Here is a 19108-nt window from a genome sequence, read left to right on the forward strand (position 1 = left end):
CAATAATAAAACCTCCTGAGAGCACTGAGAAGTGTTTCATAATGGTGGTCTGTGGCAGAAATACTTTTCGGGGGCCTCAAGCTATTTTCTGTTGCAATGCCATAAACTGCCACTGGGACAAATTGTCCACAGAAAGATGACATATCCTGCCAAAGCTGGAGCAGATATTTCTGTATTGCTGCCAGTGCTGTTGTGTGACAGCGCCTCTTCACGTTATAACATTTTTGGAGCATATTTCTAGTTTTTAAAAAAAAAACTGCTGGGAGTCTCCAAACATTAGGGGAAATTTGATTACTGGAGTTTCCCATTCACTGTGCATGTCTTATAGTTGCTGGCACACTTAAGGACATGTATGAGTATATACATTTGTTGTACTTTTTAAATGTATTCATATAATTTAAGCTCACTCAACATTTCATACACAATCACTTACAGTAGTTTAGCGTATGTTGAATAAGGAAAAAGTACAGAAAGAAGTACAGCTTCAAGTGACCCCATTAGTTTTTTGCATGCCAGCAAGTTAACGCCTAATTCGGATTTTGACTGAGCCATAATGAAGACGAATGGGACAGACAATAACATTTCTTGCGTCTCAAATTCTTTATTTTTGTTGAAGCAAGATAGTTATTACATTGTACAATAAATCAGACGTTCAGCCAACAAACTTGCAAGTCCAAAGCAGCAAAGAAATGTGTTTTTAAGAGGTCTTCTTGTTTATTTTGCAGTCTGAGTAGGTCATAGTTTGTGGCACCGTGAAAGCCATACTGCACACCACTGCATTTTACCAGCACTCTGGATCACATGTTGCCTAATCAGTATAATTAAACTCAGGCAAATTCCTGTGTGTCAGTGGGTTTATCAGATGGGTGTCTCCCATCACTGGTGTTTCACTGGATTTTGTCGCTGACACTTCCTGTCTGTGGGTTTCCTAACACTGTCTGCAAGTGATTTTAAACACTTAGTTCGTCCCGACCAATTTGCCATTGGTGGTGAAAAATAAATTGATATTTTCCGTTATGCACATTGATGTAGTGTTTCATCAAAGTGGAAGGACACCAACCTATATGGCCTCTGAAGCCTCTGAACAAGACATTCAGTCTTTTAGCATAATGGTCAGCATCTCCACCTGTCACACGTAAGACTGGGCTTTTTTTTTCTTGCTTGTGAGGTGGTTGTGGCTCAATGGTGCGGTGAACTGGTCAACCTGAAACCTCAAAATCCATGGTTCGATCTCACTTATTCAAGCGTCTTGGGCAATCCAAAGGTACTCCAACAACCATTTCCCTGTTGGGTCAATAAAATATTTTAAAAAAATCAAAAAATTCTAAATTACTTGCCAGACAGCAACAGAATATTGCTACAAAACTGGCCAATGCTTTAATGAGATTGACAAAGCTGCAGTAGATGACGTCCTACAAAAGCAGCTCTCAAATAATAAATCAGCATATGTCTGTGGTTTAAAAAATTAAATTAATTAATTAAATTATGCTCAAGTTTAATAGGGAGAATATTTCTGTATACATGTACTGTGAAAGCCATCTCTTGTAGTACCACTAGAAGCATTTTATTGTTGCTTACCCTGTTGATTTGGCTCTATATTATTACTTTAGTCTTCACTGTCATTAGCTGTTCTCAGCACGAAATGCATGTTATATCCACTGCACACTACCCCCGTTCAGTGCCACATGACAAAGCTGGCTGTTTAATTGAAATAATTTTGCTGAGGCAGAATAATTGTAAAACATTCTTCGGTAATAAACAAAAAACAAATATTTGGTGCATATGTTTTCTGAAATCAACAATTATAACATGTAGGTTTCGATATTGTGTGTGTGAAAATACCTAACATTTGGTTAAATCACTTCATCTCAACCCCTAGTCATAAAGCCCACTCCTCGGCTTGTTCTCTAACTAGCCCTACCCAACTATTGCCCTAGACGCTGCTGATTACCTGGATCAGGTGTGTACAGTCAGTTAGAAGTTGGAAGATTCCCCCACCTCACCCTCATCTAAAATGCTATCTACCTGCTACTGATTGACTGAACACACCTGATCCAGGTAATGTGCAGTGGGTAGTGCAGTGATAGTTAGAAACCAAGCAGGGCCGGGGGTCCTTGAGGACCCGAGTTTGGAATCCCCTGGATAATTGTCCCTATAGCAGACTCTTTTGGTTGCCATCAACAACTTTTGGAGTGCTGTGGTTGGGTATTTGACTCTTCTTGGTAATTGATAGAATTCAATTACATTTGTTTGTGGCACACGCCCAACCTTTAAGCACAGTCAACATATTTTCGATTTCAGGTCGGCACTTTGGGAAGGTCATTCCAATACCCTGCTTTATCTGTCCCACAACCAGCTTTGATGTTTGTTTGGGGTCATTGTCCTGTTGGAAGATACAACTGTGTAAATGTTCACAGAAGGCAGCTATTTTCAGCAGCTATGTTCTAGCTGATAGTTTGAGGTTATGCTAAAGAATTCTGATTGTTGTATTGCACCGTTGTGTGTCCATTGAAATAGACCCAGAGCAAGATGCTACCACTACAGCACTTACCAGTAGGTGCAGTGTTTCCAGTTCATGACAATGATTTGTCCTGGGTTGTTGCAGACCATCTGAACCAATGTCCTCTGAGATGAGAATTATGACGAATGAGACAGGTTGGGTCCTCTTCCATACCTTGAAAAGTCCCTTCACCTTCCAATAACTTTCAATAAAATTCAGATGCATCATCTAAAATCAAGGAAAACGCATGGTAGGACTCGACTTTTCCATTTGAATCCAAACCACAAAATATTTGGTTTCATGATGAAAAAAAAAAAGATTTCAACTTATATTAGTGTTGATGTACAATTTTTTGAAGTTTAAAGCTGCATTTGTTTAAAAATGGCTCCGAAAGACGTAGCCGACTTGTGTAAATCTACCATCCTCCTCAGATCTGCACTGAGCTCCTTGGACTTTCCCATTGTACTGCATGTCAATCCCAGGTTTGCACATCAGGGCCTCTGTGAGCTCCTGCAACCTACAGTTACCCATAATTCCTTTCTCTGCGTAGGTCTACGCAGACATTTTACATGCATTGACAGAAAAGCTTAATTTGCTTTAAACCCAAGTGTATGGATGTTGTACGTTGTAACTCTGTGTTTACGTTGTCACACCAACAACAGCCGTCAAACACATAACCATAAGCTCATGATAAGAACCTACTCAGCCTACTGGATTTGCAGTAGGTTGCCTACTAAACTGTGATTATGGGCTGATAAGAACTGATTATGGTCCATTAAACAGTTCATTTCTTCCCAATCTGTTTTCAGTCCAGCGAGACAAAACGTTTTCGTGTTTTCAGCAGCTGTAATCAAGCATGATTACTAACAGGGAGTGTGAATAATTTGGACCCTGTTTTGACTTCAGAAACCCTAAAATGATTAAAGCCTCATGTGCAAAATTTTTATGCTTTCTTCTATTCAAGATAAATGTTCAAATAAACCACTTAAAGCCCAATACTGCCATGATATTCAAAGCCCTATTGAATGTAAATAAATTTCCAATTGCAAATGTTTGTGAGCAAACATTTTTTCTGTTAATTTTTCTCAGCTGACAATTTCAAGTAGAAAAACAGCCTCCCTTTTTTTTTTGAGTTGAACTTTAGATTCGCAAGACAGAGGCAAGCGAATAACTTTGACTGTGCTAAAAATAAACTGCTCTGAGTGTGGCGGCTGCAGGTTTTACCTCTAGTAATAAAAACCTGCCGAGCTGCAATGAAAACATTCAAAGTATGTCATTCCTAACGTCTAAACCAGACTGTTGTTTATTGCTCATTGATATGCATGTTAAAACCGACTCAAGTCTTGGTGATGCAATCACTTTTACGACAGTAGTCCAATAACAGCTGACACGCAGAGATGAGCACATAGGAAACAAGGAGTGCCAACCTAGCTCCTACGTGTGTTAGACTAATGGTTGTGTTTTCAGATTAAGCACCTGGACCCTATTGCTGCTCACTTATGCCCAGATTTGTAGATAGTGATGAGTTATTTTTTGGAGCAGCTTGGTGATGAGTGGCTTGTCCCCTCATGGCCCACTAGAAATGCTGAAGGCAACACAACTGAATTCTTGAGAGATTTCCGAGAAGACAACCTGTTACCTGAACGGCACTCGGCTACTTCCACACCCTCTCATCTTTCATCTCCTCGAGTGTGCTGACAAGCATCACACATCCTGTCTGCCCTTACACACAAACAGTAAAAACACCATGAGAAGTAAACACCCACCTGAGCCAAAGACAGACACACCCAAATGAGACACACACACACACACATGCACACGCAAACATGCGCACATACAAACATACACACACACACCCAAAACTGCAGCAACAAGCATGGACAGAGTGAAACTAAAAATATAAGTCGAACACAAACCTTGTGACTGCGCCAATACTTCAAACTACTTTGACAGCACTTGTTCTTACTGATCAAGTGAAGAAAATTTATTTTAAACAAAGATTTAATGAAGTGAAACCAAAAACGCCAAAATTGTCTTTTTTTTTTTTTTGTTTTAGCTTTTGCTTGGCATGTAAAAACCTTTCTTTGTTTGACATCTAACTTCAGATCCAGAAGAGTGAAATGGTAAAAACTAATCCACATAGAGTAGGAAACTATGCACTGTACGCGTGGGTCAGTCCTTCTACAAGTGGGTGCAAATAAGACGGTGCAAACCTTGCACATTCAAAGATTTCATCAACTTATCAACACTGTGTCCTAGCACCCATAATACATTTAGAGAATTGCTATGCGGCTCACGCACACAGAGAGCTAAGGCGAGGACCTCTCCTAGAGCCACGCAGGCATTGTGGGCCACTCTGCAAGGCTTGCTATGTGAAGCAGAGGGCCGGCCAGGGGAAGATGAGGGGTGTTAGGGGACGGAAACAGCTGGTGAGAAGCCCAGAGGATATTAATCTGAGGGGGTAGACGGGATGGCAGGAGAGGCCGTCTAATAAAGCATGGTATTACTGCTGCATAGGTGTGCGTCTGTATGTGTGTGTGTGTGTGTGTGTGTGTGTGTGTGTATAAGTGTCTGTCTGCCTTCCTGGAGGATTACTGGCGAGCCAGAAAAAAATGTGGTGGGTCTATGTCCATCTCGCTAGAACCAACATTCTAGCTCTACATTTAAAAAGTCCTCACATGTTTTAAGACAAATCTAAAGAGATTTTACGGGTCGAGTGCTCAGTTTATAGCTTTTGGAAAATCTGTGATTATCTCTACTGCATCTGATAAATCCAGCAAGGTACATTTCAGGTTTTACAACCCTTCACACACACACACACACACAAACACACACGCGCACACACACAAAAGGGGTTTTAAAAATTAGATAAAATAAAGCAATCCAAATTTTCTCTGAGCAATTAAAGTTCCGGTTAAAAGGCAGAGGTGGAAAATGGGAGGGGAAGCTGGGCGGCATCAGTCGCACAGACAGTAATGACGGCGCCACTGCTGTTTAACAATCAAAGATGGGAGGCGGGGGCTCGCAAGGAAGTCTCTTCTTGAAAAATACAGGTGTTTGGTACAATCAAAGCGCAGCTTGCAGAAATGAGTGGGTTTGAAGTTGAAAGGGGAGGCAGAAGGAGAGGGGGGCTGCTGTGGTGAGTGAGGGCCTGTATGAGAGAAAAAAAAGTTACTCAGAAGACAACTGTGGGCTGGTCTCTCCTCCGGGATTTTGAATAATTAACAAGGATAAGGAAGTTGCCTCCTAGGTGCTTACTGTTTACTTTGTTTGGATTTTTTTCTGCCGCTGAAGGGGAAGTGAGGCTTTAGCCAGCCTAGTTCTCTGGAGGTTGGCATGTTGGCAGCAGGATTTGTCTGGGACACCAGTGTGGTTCCCGTGGGACAACAGGCAAGTCAAACCAGCCACAGGCCAGTGAATCAGAATCAACTTTATACTATGGGATTCCTGTATACAAAACACAAGTCCTTTAAAGGAAAGTCCCACGTTGTTGACACGGAACTAAGCTCACGAACGCGGTGTGAGCTCCAGAGTCCAGAGAGCTGATCTTCCTCGTGAACTAGTTTAACCTTTAAGAGAACCAATGCAAAGGCTACAAAAAAAAAACTTGTTCCTGACTAATTACTGTAATTAAAAAGACAATAGAAAATAATGTCAAATTAGGTTGCATGTTGGGTGTGTAGACACAGGCACATACAGGAATAACAATTTTAACAGGAATACATTCAGTCAGAAGCATTTATAGCCAAAGAGTCAGCTTTTAGTGAAATATGTCTGTGTGCACTCATGTCAAACATTCAAATAGCAAATTGGTCCCACCGTCAAAACGTGTGCGTTACATATAAAGCTACCCTGATTAGCTGGTTTATCATATACTGGCAACAGGGAAACTGGCTTTGCCTAAAGCTTAGAACACCCATGAACTACTACAAGCTCTATTTTAACATGTAAGGGAAAGAGAATGTAATTATTTGCATCAACTAAAACGTGATATTAATTTTTAATGGTACAAAGACAGTGGTTGAATCAGCCCTGTATGGATTTAGAGGTGGCGAAAATCAATTGGTCTAATTTTAAAAGCCCTTTTTGTTCCCCATTCTTGTTTGATATAGCTGCTTGACTTCTTTGGTGTATGCTTTGCTTGATAATGTGCCAAAAGTGTTTTATTAGGTGACAGGACTGCAGGCAGGCCAGGTTCCTTACCTGGACTCTATTATCACAAAGCACACTGTTGTAATACATGCAGAATGTGGTTTGACATAATTCCTGAAAAAGATGGCATCTCGCTAGCAGCAATTTGCTTCTGTCTTAGTCAGGTCTCTCTTTATAAAGAGAGATTTGAAAACTTAATAAATGGAAAATAGTCTGCATTTATATAAGACTTTTTACCTTATCAGTACCACATAGCAATGGGGGAACTATAGTGGGCGACTGCTCAGTGACTGCTCAATCTCCTGTACCACAGCCGCCCCAGTAAGAGTTTACCTGGTTAAAGAAATGAATAAAAGTGCCAAAACCTGTATTTATCATTCAGCATTAATGCTTCGTTATTTCCAGGACAGTTTTCCACTTCAGCTCAGTCCATTTTAAATGAGCTCAGGCCCAGAGAAGATATATGGTGTGTATGGATATGTGTTTCTTTGAATGGTAGAGTTTGAACATTCATGGATTCAGCAAAAGCTGTGCTCACTGACAGCGGTTTTTAGACTCAGCTTCTGAGCCCATGCAGTGATTTTCACTACAGAACCATGTCTGTTTTTATTGCATTGCACCCTGACGACCCGAAAATTACAGTACAGCCATTCAATATTAGCCCATTCACCTGAAATAAAAAAAAAAGATTTTTTTAAATCCCTGCTTCTAAAAGACTCAGCTTCTTTTTTATACCCAATCATGATGCTGAGCTGTTGCATTTAACCTTACTAACAATGCCCAGATGTTTTTTTTATTTTTATCATTAACCAACCTTTCCAGTGTTCTGTTGGTCCTGTCCCAATGTTTTTGAGACATGTCACTTGTTGTCTTTGCACAATTTCCGGTCTAAATAACTTTTAAATGTCTTGCTATGTTGTGTAATATGTCGAAAAGAACTTTGCTGAATTATTTCTTTGTTTATTGTTGGTCAGGTGCAATAAAGAGATTTTTTTAAGTTGAGGTACAAATGAAGGAAAGAGGCTCTATCAATTAAGTAATGAGCTTTAAACAGTGGCTTTTGCCACCTACTATCTGCCCCCGTGTTTTCAGTCTTTATGGAAAATTAACAAACCAGCTCTGCTCTAGCAGGGCACATGTAGAATTAATATTCACCTCTAATTTTTTTTTCAAAATGTTGGACTATTTCTTGAAATACTAGAGTTAAATAATTTAAGCATTTGTCTGACAGAAGAACACTAAGCTATAAGAACCAGTGCTGCTGACATTAACGCGTTGTATGTCATTTCTAGTACGATTACCGAGAAGTAACTTGTATAAGTGGATTTGTTAACGGTGTTAACAAAAGTTAAAGGTGCTGCAGTCATATAAATAGATCAGATTTCACCCCATTGAAATTCGCAGGGATTTTGCTGGATTGATGACAAGAGTAAATATCCGTACTTCTGGAAAAGCCTTTTTGCGAGTGTGTCTAAAGAACCACAAACATTTTCATGTACACACAGCATAAACTCTTATACAAAAATATGTTAGCAATGACAGAAATGAAAACTGTCAAACAAGCTATCTAAACACATTTAAATCATTAAGAAAATTTGTAAGCCCCTGCTTGAAATTACACTGTAATTAAATGCTATTAAGCAGTCTCTTTCTGATTGTGCTGCATTGTATTCATGAGGAAATATGCTTGACTATTTAAAGTCATCGGTAAACACCATTTAGACATGGTGTGTGGTCTTCAAGTCAGTGGCCTGATCTCCTCTAAGTGTACAAGTATGTTATACTGAGAGATGTGAGGTACTGAGATATTAAACAAATTTCATTTATTCATTAACAGCAATTTTTTTTATTAAATCATTATTAAAGCAATATCCAAATTTCAGCATAAAAAAAAACTTTCACTCTGTTTAGATGTGCTCACATTCAAATTAATGTCTGTCGTAGCTGCTAGTAACGTGTCCGTGGAAACAACATTCACTGAATAAAGTGAAGGTGTGTAGAAGTCTATCAAGACTTGCTCTGGATCAAGAATTTGTCCACGCTTGCTCTTCGGCCTGTGGTTCTTTCATCTGGCCGTGCATGTAATCAGTTCAAACTCAGCATTTCTAAAGTGCTGCTTCAGAGAAAGAGGAGCAGAGAGGGTAGGAAGTCACTTCCCGCCGGCCTGTCTGTGGTCTGTGTTTGTCAGTTGATTTGAAGCTGCTCCTCCAACATGCTGTGACAGGAAAGGAATTAACTCAGCAAGGAGACAAAATTTAAAAAAAAAAAAAAAAAAAAAAAAAAAAAACCTCAAGGCAAGGTGATGTTAAAAACTCTTAAATATGTAATACTCATTCAAAGCTGATCTATTAAACTCATGACATGTTACAAGACTCACACAATTGGCATTTACTATGAACTTTTAGTAGCGGTTCAATCAGTCAGATTAAATGCAGTGAGCTGCAAACTGCTTCTCTGAAGGCTCCGGGTTCATTAATAAAGCAGAACTGGTGCCCACAGAAGTAACACTTTTCACCCAAGGAAAATATTCCGATTGTGTTCTGTGCCTGTGTTTTTGGCCCGGGCCAAACCACCTCCCAGGAGTGTCCGCAATCAAAGGATTTCCAGGTCTCAGTTCTCTGATTCACAGGCTGCAGTCACTACACTCACTGTATCACTGCTCCATAAGTCATAGTTCCTTAACTATAACAAAGTGTGAGATAAGACATCCAGATAATGTACCTAGTTTGTGTTGGGGTTCTCTCATTATGCCACGGGTTATACGGTTTGTGGTTTTGAGACAACGGTGCTTTAGTTGCATTACTAACCATCTTATTTGATCTGAAACAAAACAGCAAGTTATTTCCTCAACAACACATTGGCCCAGCATATACAGTTTTTATTATTATATGGGTCAATCATTCTCATAAGTTGCAAAACCTATTTGTTTCACTTGCTGAATCTATGATGATCTATTTGTACCTACCGATGACCTAACTTCCCTCTTTATTTCCTGAGTAAAACTCATTTTCCAACAGAACACATTCTGCCATGATATTTAAAGATACCACTACTTGAGCTTTTGTTCAGTGGATCTTCGTGTTGTCATTGTGTTATTCATTTTAGACTTTATGGAGAAATGTAGATTGTAGACATCATGTAAGATCACAAATCTGTTTAGACTGTATTTGGGGATATGAGCAAATTAAAATATATTTTGCCTTAATTTATATGATCCAGTTCTGCCTTTAAACAGCAAAACCTAAATAGGGACCTCTTTTGTTAGGGGCTACCTGCAGGTCCCCAAGTCCCACTTTAGGAACAAGTAGAAAAATACCATATTGTGAAAATACCCCATTTAAAGTAAAAGTCTAGAATTGAAAATATTGCTTAAGAAAAAGTATGCGGTTATCAGCAAATATACTATAGGCTAAGTATCAAAAGGTATTTGGTGCAGAACATGGATATTGGCAGTAGTATATATTGTTAAAAGGTTAGTACTTATGCATTTGTGTATTTACTCGTTAAGTCTGGACCCAGCTTGTCCATGTCCATCCAATCAATTGCTTTTTAAATAAATGAAGCCTATTATATTTTTTTTAAAACTTGCAGTTTAGGTGGGACGAAATGTAAATATTCACTTAAACTAATACTTTATATTTGTCATTAGGCAGAAGTTAGGAGTAAAATTACTTTAATGCTCCACCAGCCGTGGCTGCTGTGACTTTCCCACTCATATTGACCCAAAGCCGATTCCTCACCTGCGGCCGAGCAGGGCGCATCCTCAGAGGGGGGCGGGTCTACCCATCCGTAGGGGGGGCGGGGCCTGGAGAGACTCAAGACTCGCAGCCTATCATAAAGTTTGTCACTGCTGAGAACGCTGCTTACCTGTGCACCACGACGCACATATCGCCTCACCTGGAGCGTCTGCGATGGCAAAAAATCTGCTGAACTACAATGAGGATGTTATTTTCCTGTGCGCATTTTTCGACCAAGCGAAGAAGCAGCAGAGCTGAGCTGAGACAGAGATTCTCCAACCAATGTGCATTTGTTCCCAAAAGAAAATAACAACAACACAAGCTCCGAGGACAAACAGGTAATTTGGATTTGGTGTCACCTTGACCTTCTCGTTTATTTCAGACTGTTTGGATTTTACGATTTTCATTATCTTGACCAGAAGTCACTATATCTGTCTGGTGGGAAGCTGTAGGCGCATCATAGGCTTCCGATCCGCGGCAAAGTGTGTGAGAACACAAGAGTACAGGAGAAAATCTATATTGAAAGCAAACTAAAGTAAAACTCATGTCAAAACACTGTTTAAAACAAAGGTAAAGATTTAGATTTAGGAGATACTAATATGGGTTAAAGCCTTTTTAATATAGAGACAAATCCAAAATTCACCAAAGAGGAAGTTAGACTTTCAATTAAACTTAAAAATGTAACAATCATTTTATGTGATATATAAAGTCCGATGGCTGCTTGAAAGCAGAAGAAAAGAAGGACAACAAAAGCCGCATGGACACAACATAAAACTGGACCGAATATTCTGAACTTAAAATCCAGGTTCCTAGCAGTAGTAAGTGTGGCTTTTACTTCACTGACAGTTTTCTGCTGCCAAAACCATCAGGCTACAAGTTGGTGTGAAGGGTCCGCTTCTGTGGGATGCAGTCTACTCTATCATTTACTCAAAAATAAAAAATAAAAAAATGATGCTTTTCTCTCTTTTTTTCCTCACATTTGTATTTTATATAATGTTTCATTTGAATTAATTGACACACTATGAGTTAAGGCTTGTCTACATTTTGTTTTATTTAAAAAAAATTAATAATCGTATCTGCACTCATGGCTGGATGATTGCTACCTATTAAAAATTGAAAATAACTAAAGATCTCATGCCATGTCCAGTGCACGACAACGTCATATAGTCTTCAGTAAATTCCACAGATTGTGAAAATGTTAAACGTGCATCCAGTGGATGGTTTATTAATAAGGGCACGTAATGGGATTTAGAGCATTTACTGATCAGGTTTGTATTGGACGGTGGTGTTTTCGAAAAGACTTTAGTTTGACCATGATTACTTATCAGTCTTTTTAGGACACTGATATTAAGAAATTTAAGCAGCGGCTGGAGAAATGTGTCACTTTGCTTTAGTACCTGTAGTAACAATCTTAAAACACAAATTAATTAAAATAACGAAAACTTCAACACTATCAACAAAGTTTAGTTAAGAGGTTTTAATTTCAAAGCTTTAAATAAAGTGGTGCCGTAATACCAGTTGGTTTGTAAATCATTTAAACTAGTTAATGTCCTGTTTAATAGTTTATTCTATCCCACATGCACCAAATTCAAATAAAATATTTTCTGAAAGGCACCAATATCTGCTCCATAAAAGTTAAAAGCTCTATAAGAAGCTTATATTTTATAGAAAGTAGTTTCAAATGGAAACACTAAAGTACTTATATCTGTGCAGTACTTGATAAAACATTCAAAGTCACTTTTCTTACTTGTGTGTATGTTTCTTGACAGCTTTGTTAGCAAATTCAGTGTTGAGTTCGGTACTAACGAGGAGAACAGGTGATGAATTTTTTACATGTCGTGTAAAATAAAATCCCCTTTGTACGATCATGTAACTCCACAAATACTGATAGTGTCGGTCAGCGTAGAGAGGGACACACCTGCAGCCGGTTTTGGTGCATTTCTACAAAGAAAGTCAGGAATGTGTAAATAGGCATTTGCACTTGAAGGTACAGTGGCCGGTAAGAGAAGGATCTTTTTTAAATGCTCTTACGTGAACCTCTATATGAATTGCAGTCAAATACGAAGCAGCGTGTATGAATCGGTGTCACGCAGACATTTTTACATCACTGAGGATGTAAAGGTGTCCATATACGAAGCGTCTCTGCACTTAATCATACAGTGAAAGAGCAAAGAGATGGGACGTCCATCTCAAGGGGGCAAATGGTTTAAAGTCCAGTCATAGCACACTGCATATAAAGTCCGTTTCCTTCCTCCCTGTTACTGCAACCATCACTGTTTTCGCAAGTGAGGTGTTAGACTTTGGTAACTTCTTTATGTTTATCAAAGCACTTTAAAATTTTCATACACGGCACTTAAGGTCAGAAGGTTCTGATTTTACCAGACAAGTGTTTGAAGCACGTCATTGTTTACTCTAACCTGAGCCCTGATGGGACTGATGGGACAGATGTGAGCGAAGTTCTTCTAAATGTCATTTGGCCAACAACTATCCCGTTTGGAGCGTCCACAGACAGTTTGGGTTCTTTTTTTCGCTGTTCCGTCCCTGGGGTAAGATGGCACTGGGGATTTGTGTTTGACAGTTATAAGGGTTAAACTGGCCAATTCACTTACGCTGGAGACATAGAGTCTGAAAAGGACAAACCTTTGGGATATGTGTGAATAAGGGTTAGACATATTGCATGACCATGAAAAATGTGTGTGCGTTAAAAGCGAACAAACAGACTTGTAAACCTGGGGCTGTGCCGGGTCTTGGTCGGGCAGGTTTTATGACCCGAGCCCTGTCTCCCTCCTCCCTGACTGCCATGCCCCAAGGTGGGGGGGCCCCCATACGCCAGCTGTTTCCCTTAGGAGCTCGCAGCGCTCCCGGCCCTTTAGCGAACACAGGATGATGCTGCTGTCTCGGTTTGTTTATGTCCGTGTGAGGACGAGTTTAAGGGAACGTTCCACCGTGCGCGTGAATTGCATTCCCCAAAAAAATTACAGAGCACGACTACTGGCTCTAGGCCAACATGAAATAAATCTGCTTGACCTTTAGCGCTAGACCTTTCATCAGGGAATTCCAAGCTAATTGGTTTACGGTTTCATTGAGACTAAAAAGCATCTTTGAGTGGGTTTGACTCGCCCTTTGAGAAGTGTAATCCTCTTGGTTTGGTCATATTTACTCAACAAAATGAGATCTACTGAGATGAACCTTCACTGTCAGCCTGAGTGACGCAACCTCATCGACCTCCAAGCTAATCCACATCCCCTGCCCACCTTTTATAGATTACCATATTAGACAGTGTGTAAACCGTCCACTGGAGCTTGACCTCTGGTCTCTGGGTCTTGCTTGCTGTGTCAGATACGGTATCACAAGAAGTGATCTCAACACTGGCTTTCAGACTAGTTTACTGTTTCCTGCTGTAAAGATAATTGTAGATGTTCTAGGATGGGGGTGTGGTGGCAGCCAATAAGATTGTTTGGGGCTAGGACATGTTCGGAGCCAAGCACATGTCTTACAGGCTCGTACACTTGTCGTAAATTTCCCCGGACATGTCGTGCTTTGACAAGCTGCGTGTCTTCTTTAGAAAGGGGCATGGGATAACTGAGTGACGCCGTTGGAGTCTACATACCTGAAGTGTGCTCGGGACAGGATGCTGTATAAGAGCGTGCGCACATAATTATATAGATATAAAGTAATTGTTTTCATGTTATTGTTGGACTCTCATTCTCAGGCTCTCGAATGTCGTCAGTCTGCCCCTGTTGATGCTTTGTGCCGCCAGTGTGTAGGAGGCGGGGCGTTTTATGGGTCTCTTTTGCCTGGAGGCTTGTTGTTGTAAATCATGTGTGATTCATAAAAAAACTGGTTCTCCTGTCTGCCAAGTTTCATCTCCAGAAACCTCACAGACGTACAAATAGACTTTGGCCTGCAGCCATACCTCCCTGGAACTTCTTCCTTCACCAAACTGCTCTCCTGTCAACACTCCCCTTCTCTGTTGGCCCTCCCCCCCATCTCTCCAGCATTTATCTCCCCCTAACGCCGCCCCTGACTTTGCACGGGGCCGATGCTGTTGTTTTCTTTGCGCTTGTCTTTGACTGTCCTCAATGGGAAGTACCTGGCAGCGGATGCATGTGGCAGGCTTTTGCCTGGACATGTCTCTCTCCCCCTCTTCTCTGTCTCCACGGCCACGCAGCGTGAGAACTGCAGTATCCATGGCGATGAGGGAGGTGTGTTCGGGGTTGGTTATTTAAATGTTGTAGACAGGAGGATTTAGGCCAGAATGTCTGTACCTCTGAAGTTCAGCAAAGTTTGTTCAGCATAAGCTGAGCACCTTTAAAGTCTGATAGACTGAAAATGACCTCAACACTTCAAAGTTCTTGCCTTTGAGTCAGTACATTTCTGAGTGACAGAACCTGATTAGAAGCTTTAACCATTTCTCTAACTTCTCTTTCTGCAGGCTTTTCAACACGTCACCTTCCCACCATGTGGTAATCATCTCAGCATTACCCAAAAGGTTGTGAACAACACTCGGAGTGTCTGACCTTATCGCTATTCCTGCACCTGCAACCAGCTGCTTACATGGCCCACCCTTACGAGCCCTGGTTAAGGACAGCACCACCTAGTGGCACCTCAGAAGATATGAACATCCCCCCCTGGTGGGACCTTCACAGGGACGTCCAACCAGGGAGCTGGATAGACCTGCAGACGGGGCAGGGTGTTGGCTTGCCTTCGGTGAGTCCAGGTAGCTCCATGGGGTTGCAGTCCTCTTTAGGGCCCTATGGCTCCGACCCACAGCTATGCACCCTGCCTCCGGCTCAACACGCCCCACCTTCGCACTCATCCCACCTCTTCCCCCAAGATGGCTTCAAGATGGAGCCACTGGCCCCTGAAATGCTGCAGCAAGAGCCATTCTCCTTGGAGGAACCTCAGGAGACCTCTGTCTCAGCTCGCCCCAAGCCCCAGCGGCGCTCCTCTTCCAGAGGTGCCGGACAGGCCGTGTGTCGCTGCCCTAACTGCGTCCACGCTGAACAACTGGGCCAGAGCACTGATGACAGCAGGAGGAAGCACATGCATAACTGCCACATCCCTGGCTGCGGCAAAGCCTACGCCAAAACCTCCCACCTGAAGGCTCACCTTCGCTGGCACAGTGGGGACCGGCCTTTTGTCTGCAACTGGCTCTTCTGCGGCAAGCGGTTCACACGCTCTGATGAACTGCAGCGCCACCTACAGACACACACCGGAGCCAAGAAGTTCAGCTGTGCATTATGCCCCAGAGTCTTCATGCGCAATGACCACCTGGCCAAGCACATGCGCACACATGAGTCCCCACCAGGAGCTGGAGACGAGAGGGTGAATGGAGACGGGAGGATGGATAAAGGCTTTGATGCTTCTACACCTCCTCAGTCATCCTCAAATGTGTCCGCATCTGACACCACAGAGCCACAGCTGAAGCTGAAATGTGAGACAGACCCCTCAGTCTCCAGTGTGACAGGACAATCCGGCTAATTTTATTTTCAAAGGAAATGTCTGAATCTGTTCCCTTCTCTGCCATAGAGGTGTCGTAGTTAACAATAGAATAGAGAAAAAGAGAAAAGTTGGGAAAAATTTATATCGATGCAAGCTGGAGGGTCTGTGGTCATGTGACTTTGTCACCTGGGCTGACTCAGTGATAACCTAAATGTTGTAACATGCTGAAAACAGCAGGAATTTGCAGATTCGGGGGATAAAACCTTCCTTTTTGTTTACTAGAAGTGAAAGGTGGCTAAGGAGGCAACTGAGCTGAGGCTGCAGCTGCAGACTTCTACTGCTGCTAGAGCTACAATTACCAGTTGACCAAGAAACTGCCATGAGTTCAACTGAAGGTGGCTTGTAAAAGTGTTTACAGTGAAATCAATCAGATGTGTTACTGGAAGAATTGGAGAAATGTTTATCTTCCAACACGGCTTCTAGATCTATTTCAAACACATTGTACATTGGGGCAGTGAAATGCAACAGCTACAATGTCTTCTTTGTTGTTTTAGCGTACAAGTTGTGGGATGACACTGGTCTACAAAACAGCAATTTCTAATTTAGAAAAGTCAGTGGCCATTCGGATACTTGACTGTTTATTCTGCTAAACTTTGTATGTTGTATGTAGGAAATTCATTTGGTCTATAAACCATTTATCGTTCAACAGACAATAATGTTGTGTTGTGGTAGCATCCTGTGAGCCTCTATGAATAGAGCTAAAGTGATGGTTGTGATACTGATAAAAGATATAATATAATATAATATAAGATAATAAAATACAGTAAATGGAACTTCCATGCACTACAATGGCTAGTATTTGCCAAAGGATGTGTGGTTTTGCAGTTTTATTGGCAAAGCATGTACTGATGACAACAGTCATACACTAGGAGAATGTGAACACATGTTCAGATTACCAGATGGAATACAACAAAACAAAGAACCACTAAGTGTGACACTGAAAGAGGAAACTCACAAATCGCAATTGACCGCAACTGGAAAAAGAAAAATGGGAATGGAAGGTGAAGACAGTGCCTTCGCTTCCTCTGTTGGGTGAGAACAAAAAAATAAATAAAATAAAGCTGGACATGGAGAGAAGATGCTGCCTGCCTAAATGGATCCTGACTCCTGTTGGGACATGCTGATGACAACGGCCATATCTGGCATAAACACATCTGCACAGTCCCCCCCCCCCCCCCCACCTCACCCATCCACCCACCCACCCACCCATCAACACAAAAAGCTGCTGGCGCTGAATGACACCTCAAGCATGAAACAGCATTTCATTAAATCATAAGGAAGGTAGTTTAGTCTATAGGGCTGCTCTGTGGCAGCCTTTAAAAGCTGCAATAATTAATTTATTGTACAAGCAGTGGATGAATTGGATATGCATAATATGAAATGTGTTATTCCTAATGACAATCTAACCTATGCAGTTCCCCTCATTTGCACTTATTGTGTGAGCATGTTTGAGCTCACAGTTTCAGGTTTTCTGACTCTCAGTTTTACTGTTTTGGCTCACGTGATTCAAGCAGCACTTCTGATAAAGCCACATTTGGTTCATAACCCAGCACCAATCACAGATAGAAGTTAGTGACAAACTGAGTTTAAAAAAAAAAGCAACTGTGTAACAAAATAGGAGAAGATCAGTTGTGTCCTAGTGGCTTGATACAGTTCTTCCAAAAAAAATCCTCTGCTTGATAACATTGGCATCTTACATCAAGCTTTAGTCCCAATCATCAACAAAGAACATAAGAAGGGTAACTCTCTTCCTGTGTTGGTCCTTCTGCAGCTGCAGGTTTTGCAGAAGCATAACAACACTCACCAACACATGCAGCAGAAACTGTTTAGGTTATTTGTTTTGGATAGTTAACTTTCATAATCAATATGCTATGATCATTAGTTCTGTAGCAAGCAGTGTGAGCAGTTTTACACTTTAAAACACTATTAGGATGTATGTAAACCATCACAGACATTAGATATCTATATATTAGAGAGCTTGCATTATTGGAGGCTCGTGATTGCTGTATTTATGTATAGAGAATAAGAAAGACAGTGCTTAAACAGTAGTCAATTATTGTGTATTGACTATTATTATTATTATTATTTTGTTCTTGTTATATATATATAGAGAGATAGCCATATTTCCTTTTTTGATGGTCAGTAGAACAAAGTGAACCACTTTTTGTTAATTAGTTGCTGTAGCAAATGTTTTAGTTGTGAAAACTATAATAAGTTAAGTACAATGGTGTAATAACTTGTATTTGATCTAATGTTGCCCTTTATTAAATAAAAATTACATTCTGTCTCCAGACTGAAACTTTATTTGCATATGTGCAAATTGGTGGTACAATTGTGTGTCAATAAATTTGCACTTGGCAGCAGCAAAATGTATTATTATTATTATTATTATTATTATTATTATTATTATTATTATTATTATTATTATTATTATATTTTAATATAGTTGTAGTTGTTATTATTAATATTAGTAGTAGTAGTAACAACAGTATTAGCAGTTAGTAGGCCTAGTGGTTGTGAAGGTAAAAGCAGCAGAAGACCACAAATTCATTTGAGGTTTTAAAGCTACCAGAGGGTTTTTGAATACAGTCAAGTCTGTTTAGTTTTGGACACTGAATTCAAAGACAGTTCAGACGATGTGTAAAACATACATAAAAACAGAAACTGCAAATCTCATCAACCCATATTTTATTCACAGTAGAACACAAACTGAGACATTTTAGCATGTCATGGAAAATATTAGCTCATTTTGAATTTTAATGGCAGCAACACATCTCAAGTTGGAAGGGGACAACAAAAAGCTGGAAAAGTAAATGCTGCAAATAGAAAAAAACAAATGGAGGAGCATTTGACAACTAATTAGGCTAATTGGCACCAGGTCAGTAACATGACTGGGTATAAAAGGAGAATTTCAGAGAGTCAGAGCCTCTGGAACGTAGAGATGAGCAGAGGTTCACCCATCTGTGATAATCTGCATCTAGAAATTGTTGAACAATTTCAGAAAAATGTTCCTAAACGTAAATTTGCAAATACTTTAAAGATCCCACCATTTACAGTAACATATAATATCATCAAAAGATTCAGAGAATCAGGATGAATCTCTGTGTGCAAGGGACAAGGCTAAAGGTCAAAACTGGATGCGCGTGATCTTTGGGCCCGCACATTACGCCACAGCTGCAATGTCGGAGCTTGCAGTGGGCACATGAACGCAACA

At 40.6% G+C, this 19108-nt stretch overlaps 1 protein-coding gene across 1 annotated transcript; it reads left to right on the top strand.

The window, feature by feature from the left end:
* The first annotated feature begins 10485 nt into the window (after positions 1-10485).
* sp6 (Sp6 transcription factor) lies at positions 10486-18185 on the top strand. Its single transcript, XM_067499200.1, has 2 exons — positions 10486-10727; positions 14825-18185. The coding sequence occupies exon 2, from the start codon at positions 14947-14949 to the stop codon at positions 15871-15873; it is 927 nt and encodes a 308-aa protein (XP_067355301.1). The 5' UTR covers positions 10486-10727; positions 14825-14946; the 3' UTR covers positions 15874-18185.
* Positions 18186-19108: the final 923 nt, after the last annotated feature.

This window comes from Channa argus, chromosome 3 (assembly GCF_033026475.1).
Source record: "Channa argus isolate prfri chromosome 3, Channa argus male v1.0, whole genome shotgun sequence".
Classification (NCBI taxonomy): domain Eukaryota; kingdom Metazoa; phylum Chordata; class Actinopteri; order Anabantiformes; family Channidae; genus Channa; species Channa argus.

Bases quoted from the DNA above. Each gene is read 5' to 3' on its own strand.
- sp6 (XM_067499200.1), top strand. From the start codon at position 14,947: ATGGCCCACCCTTACGAGCCCTGGTTAAGGACAGCACCACCTAGTGGC.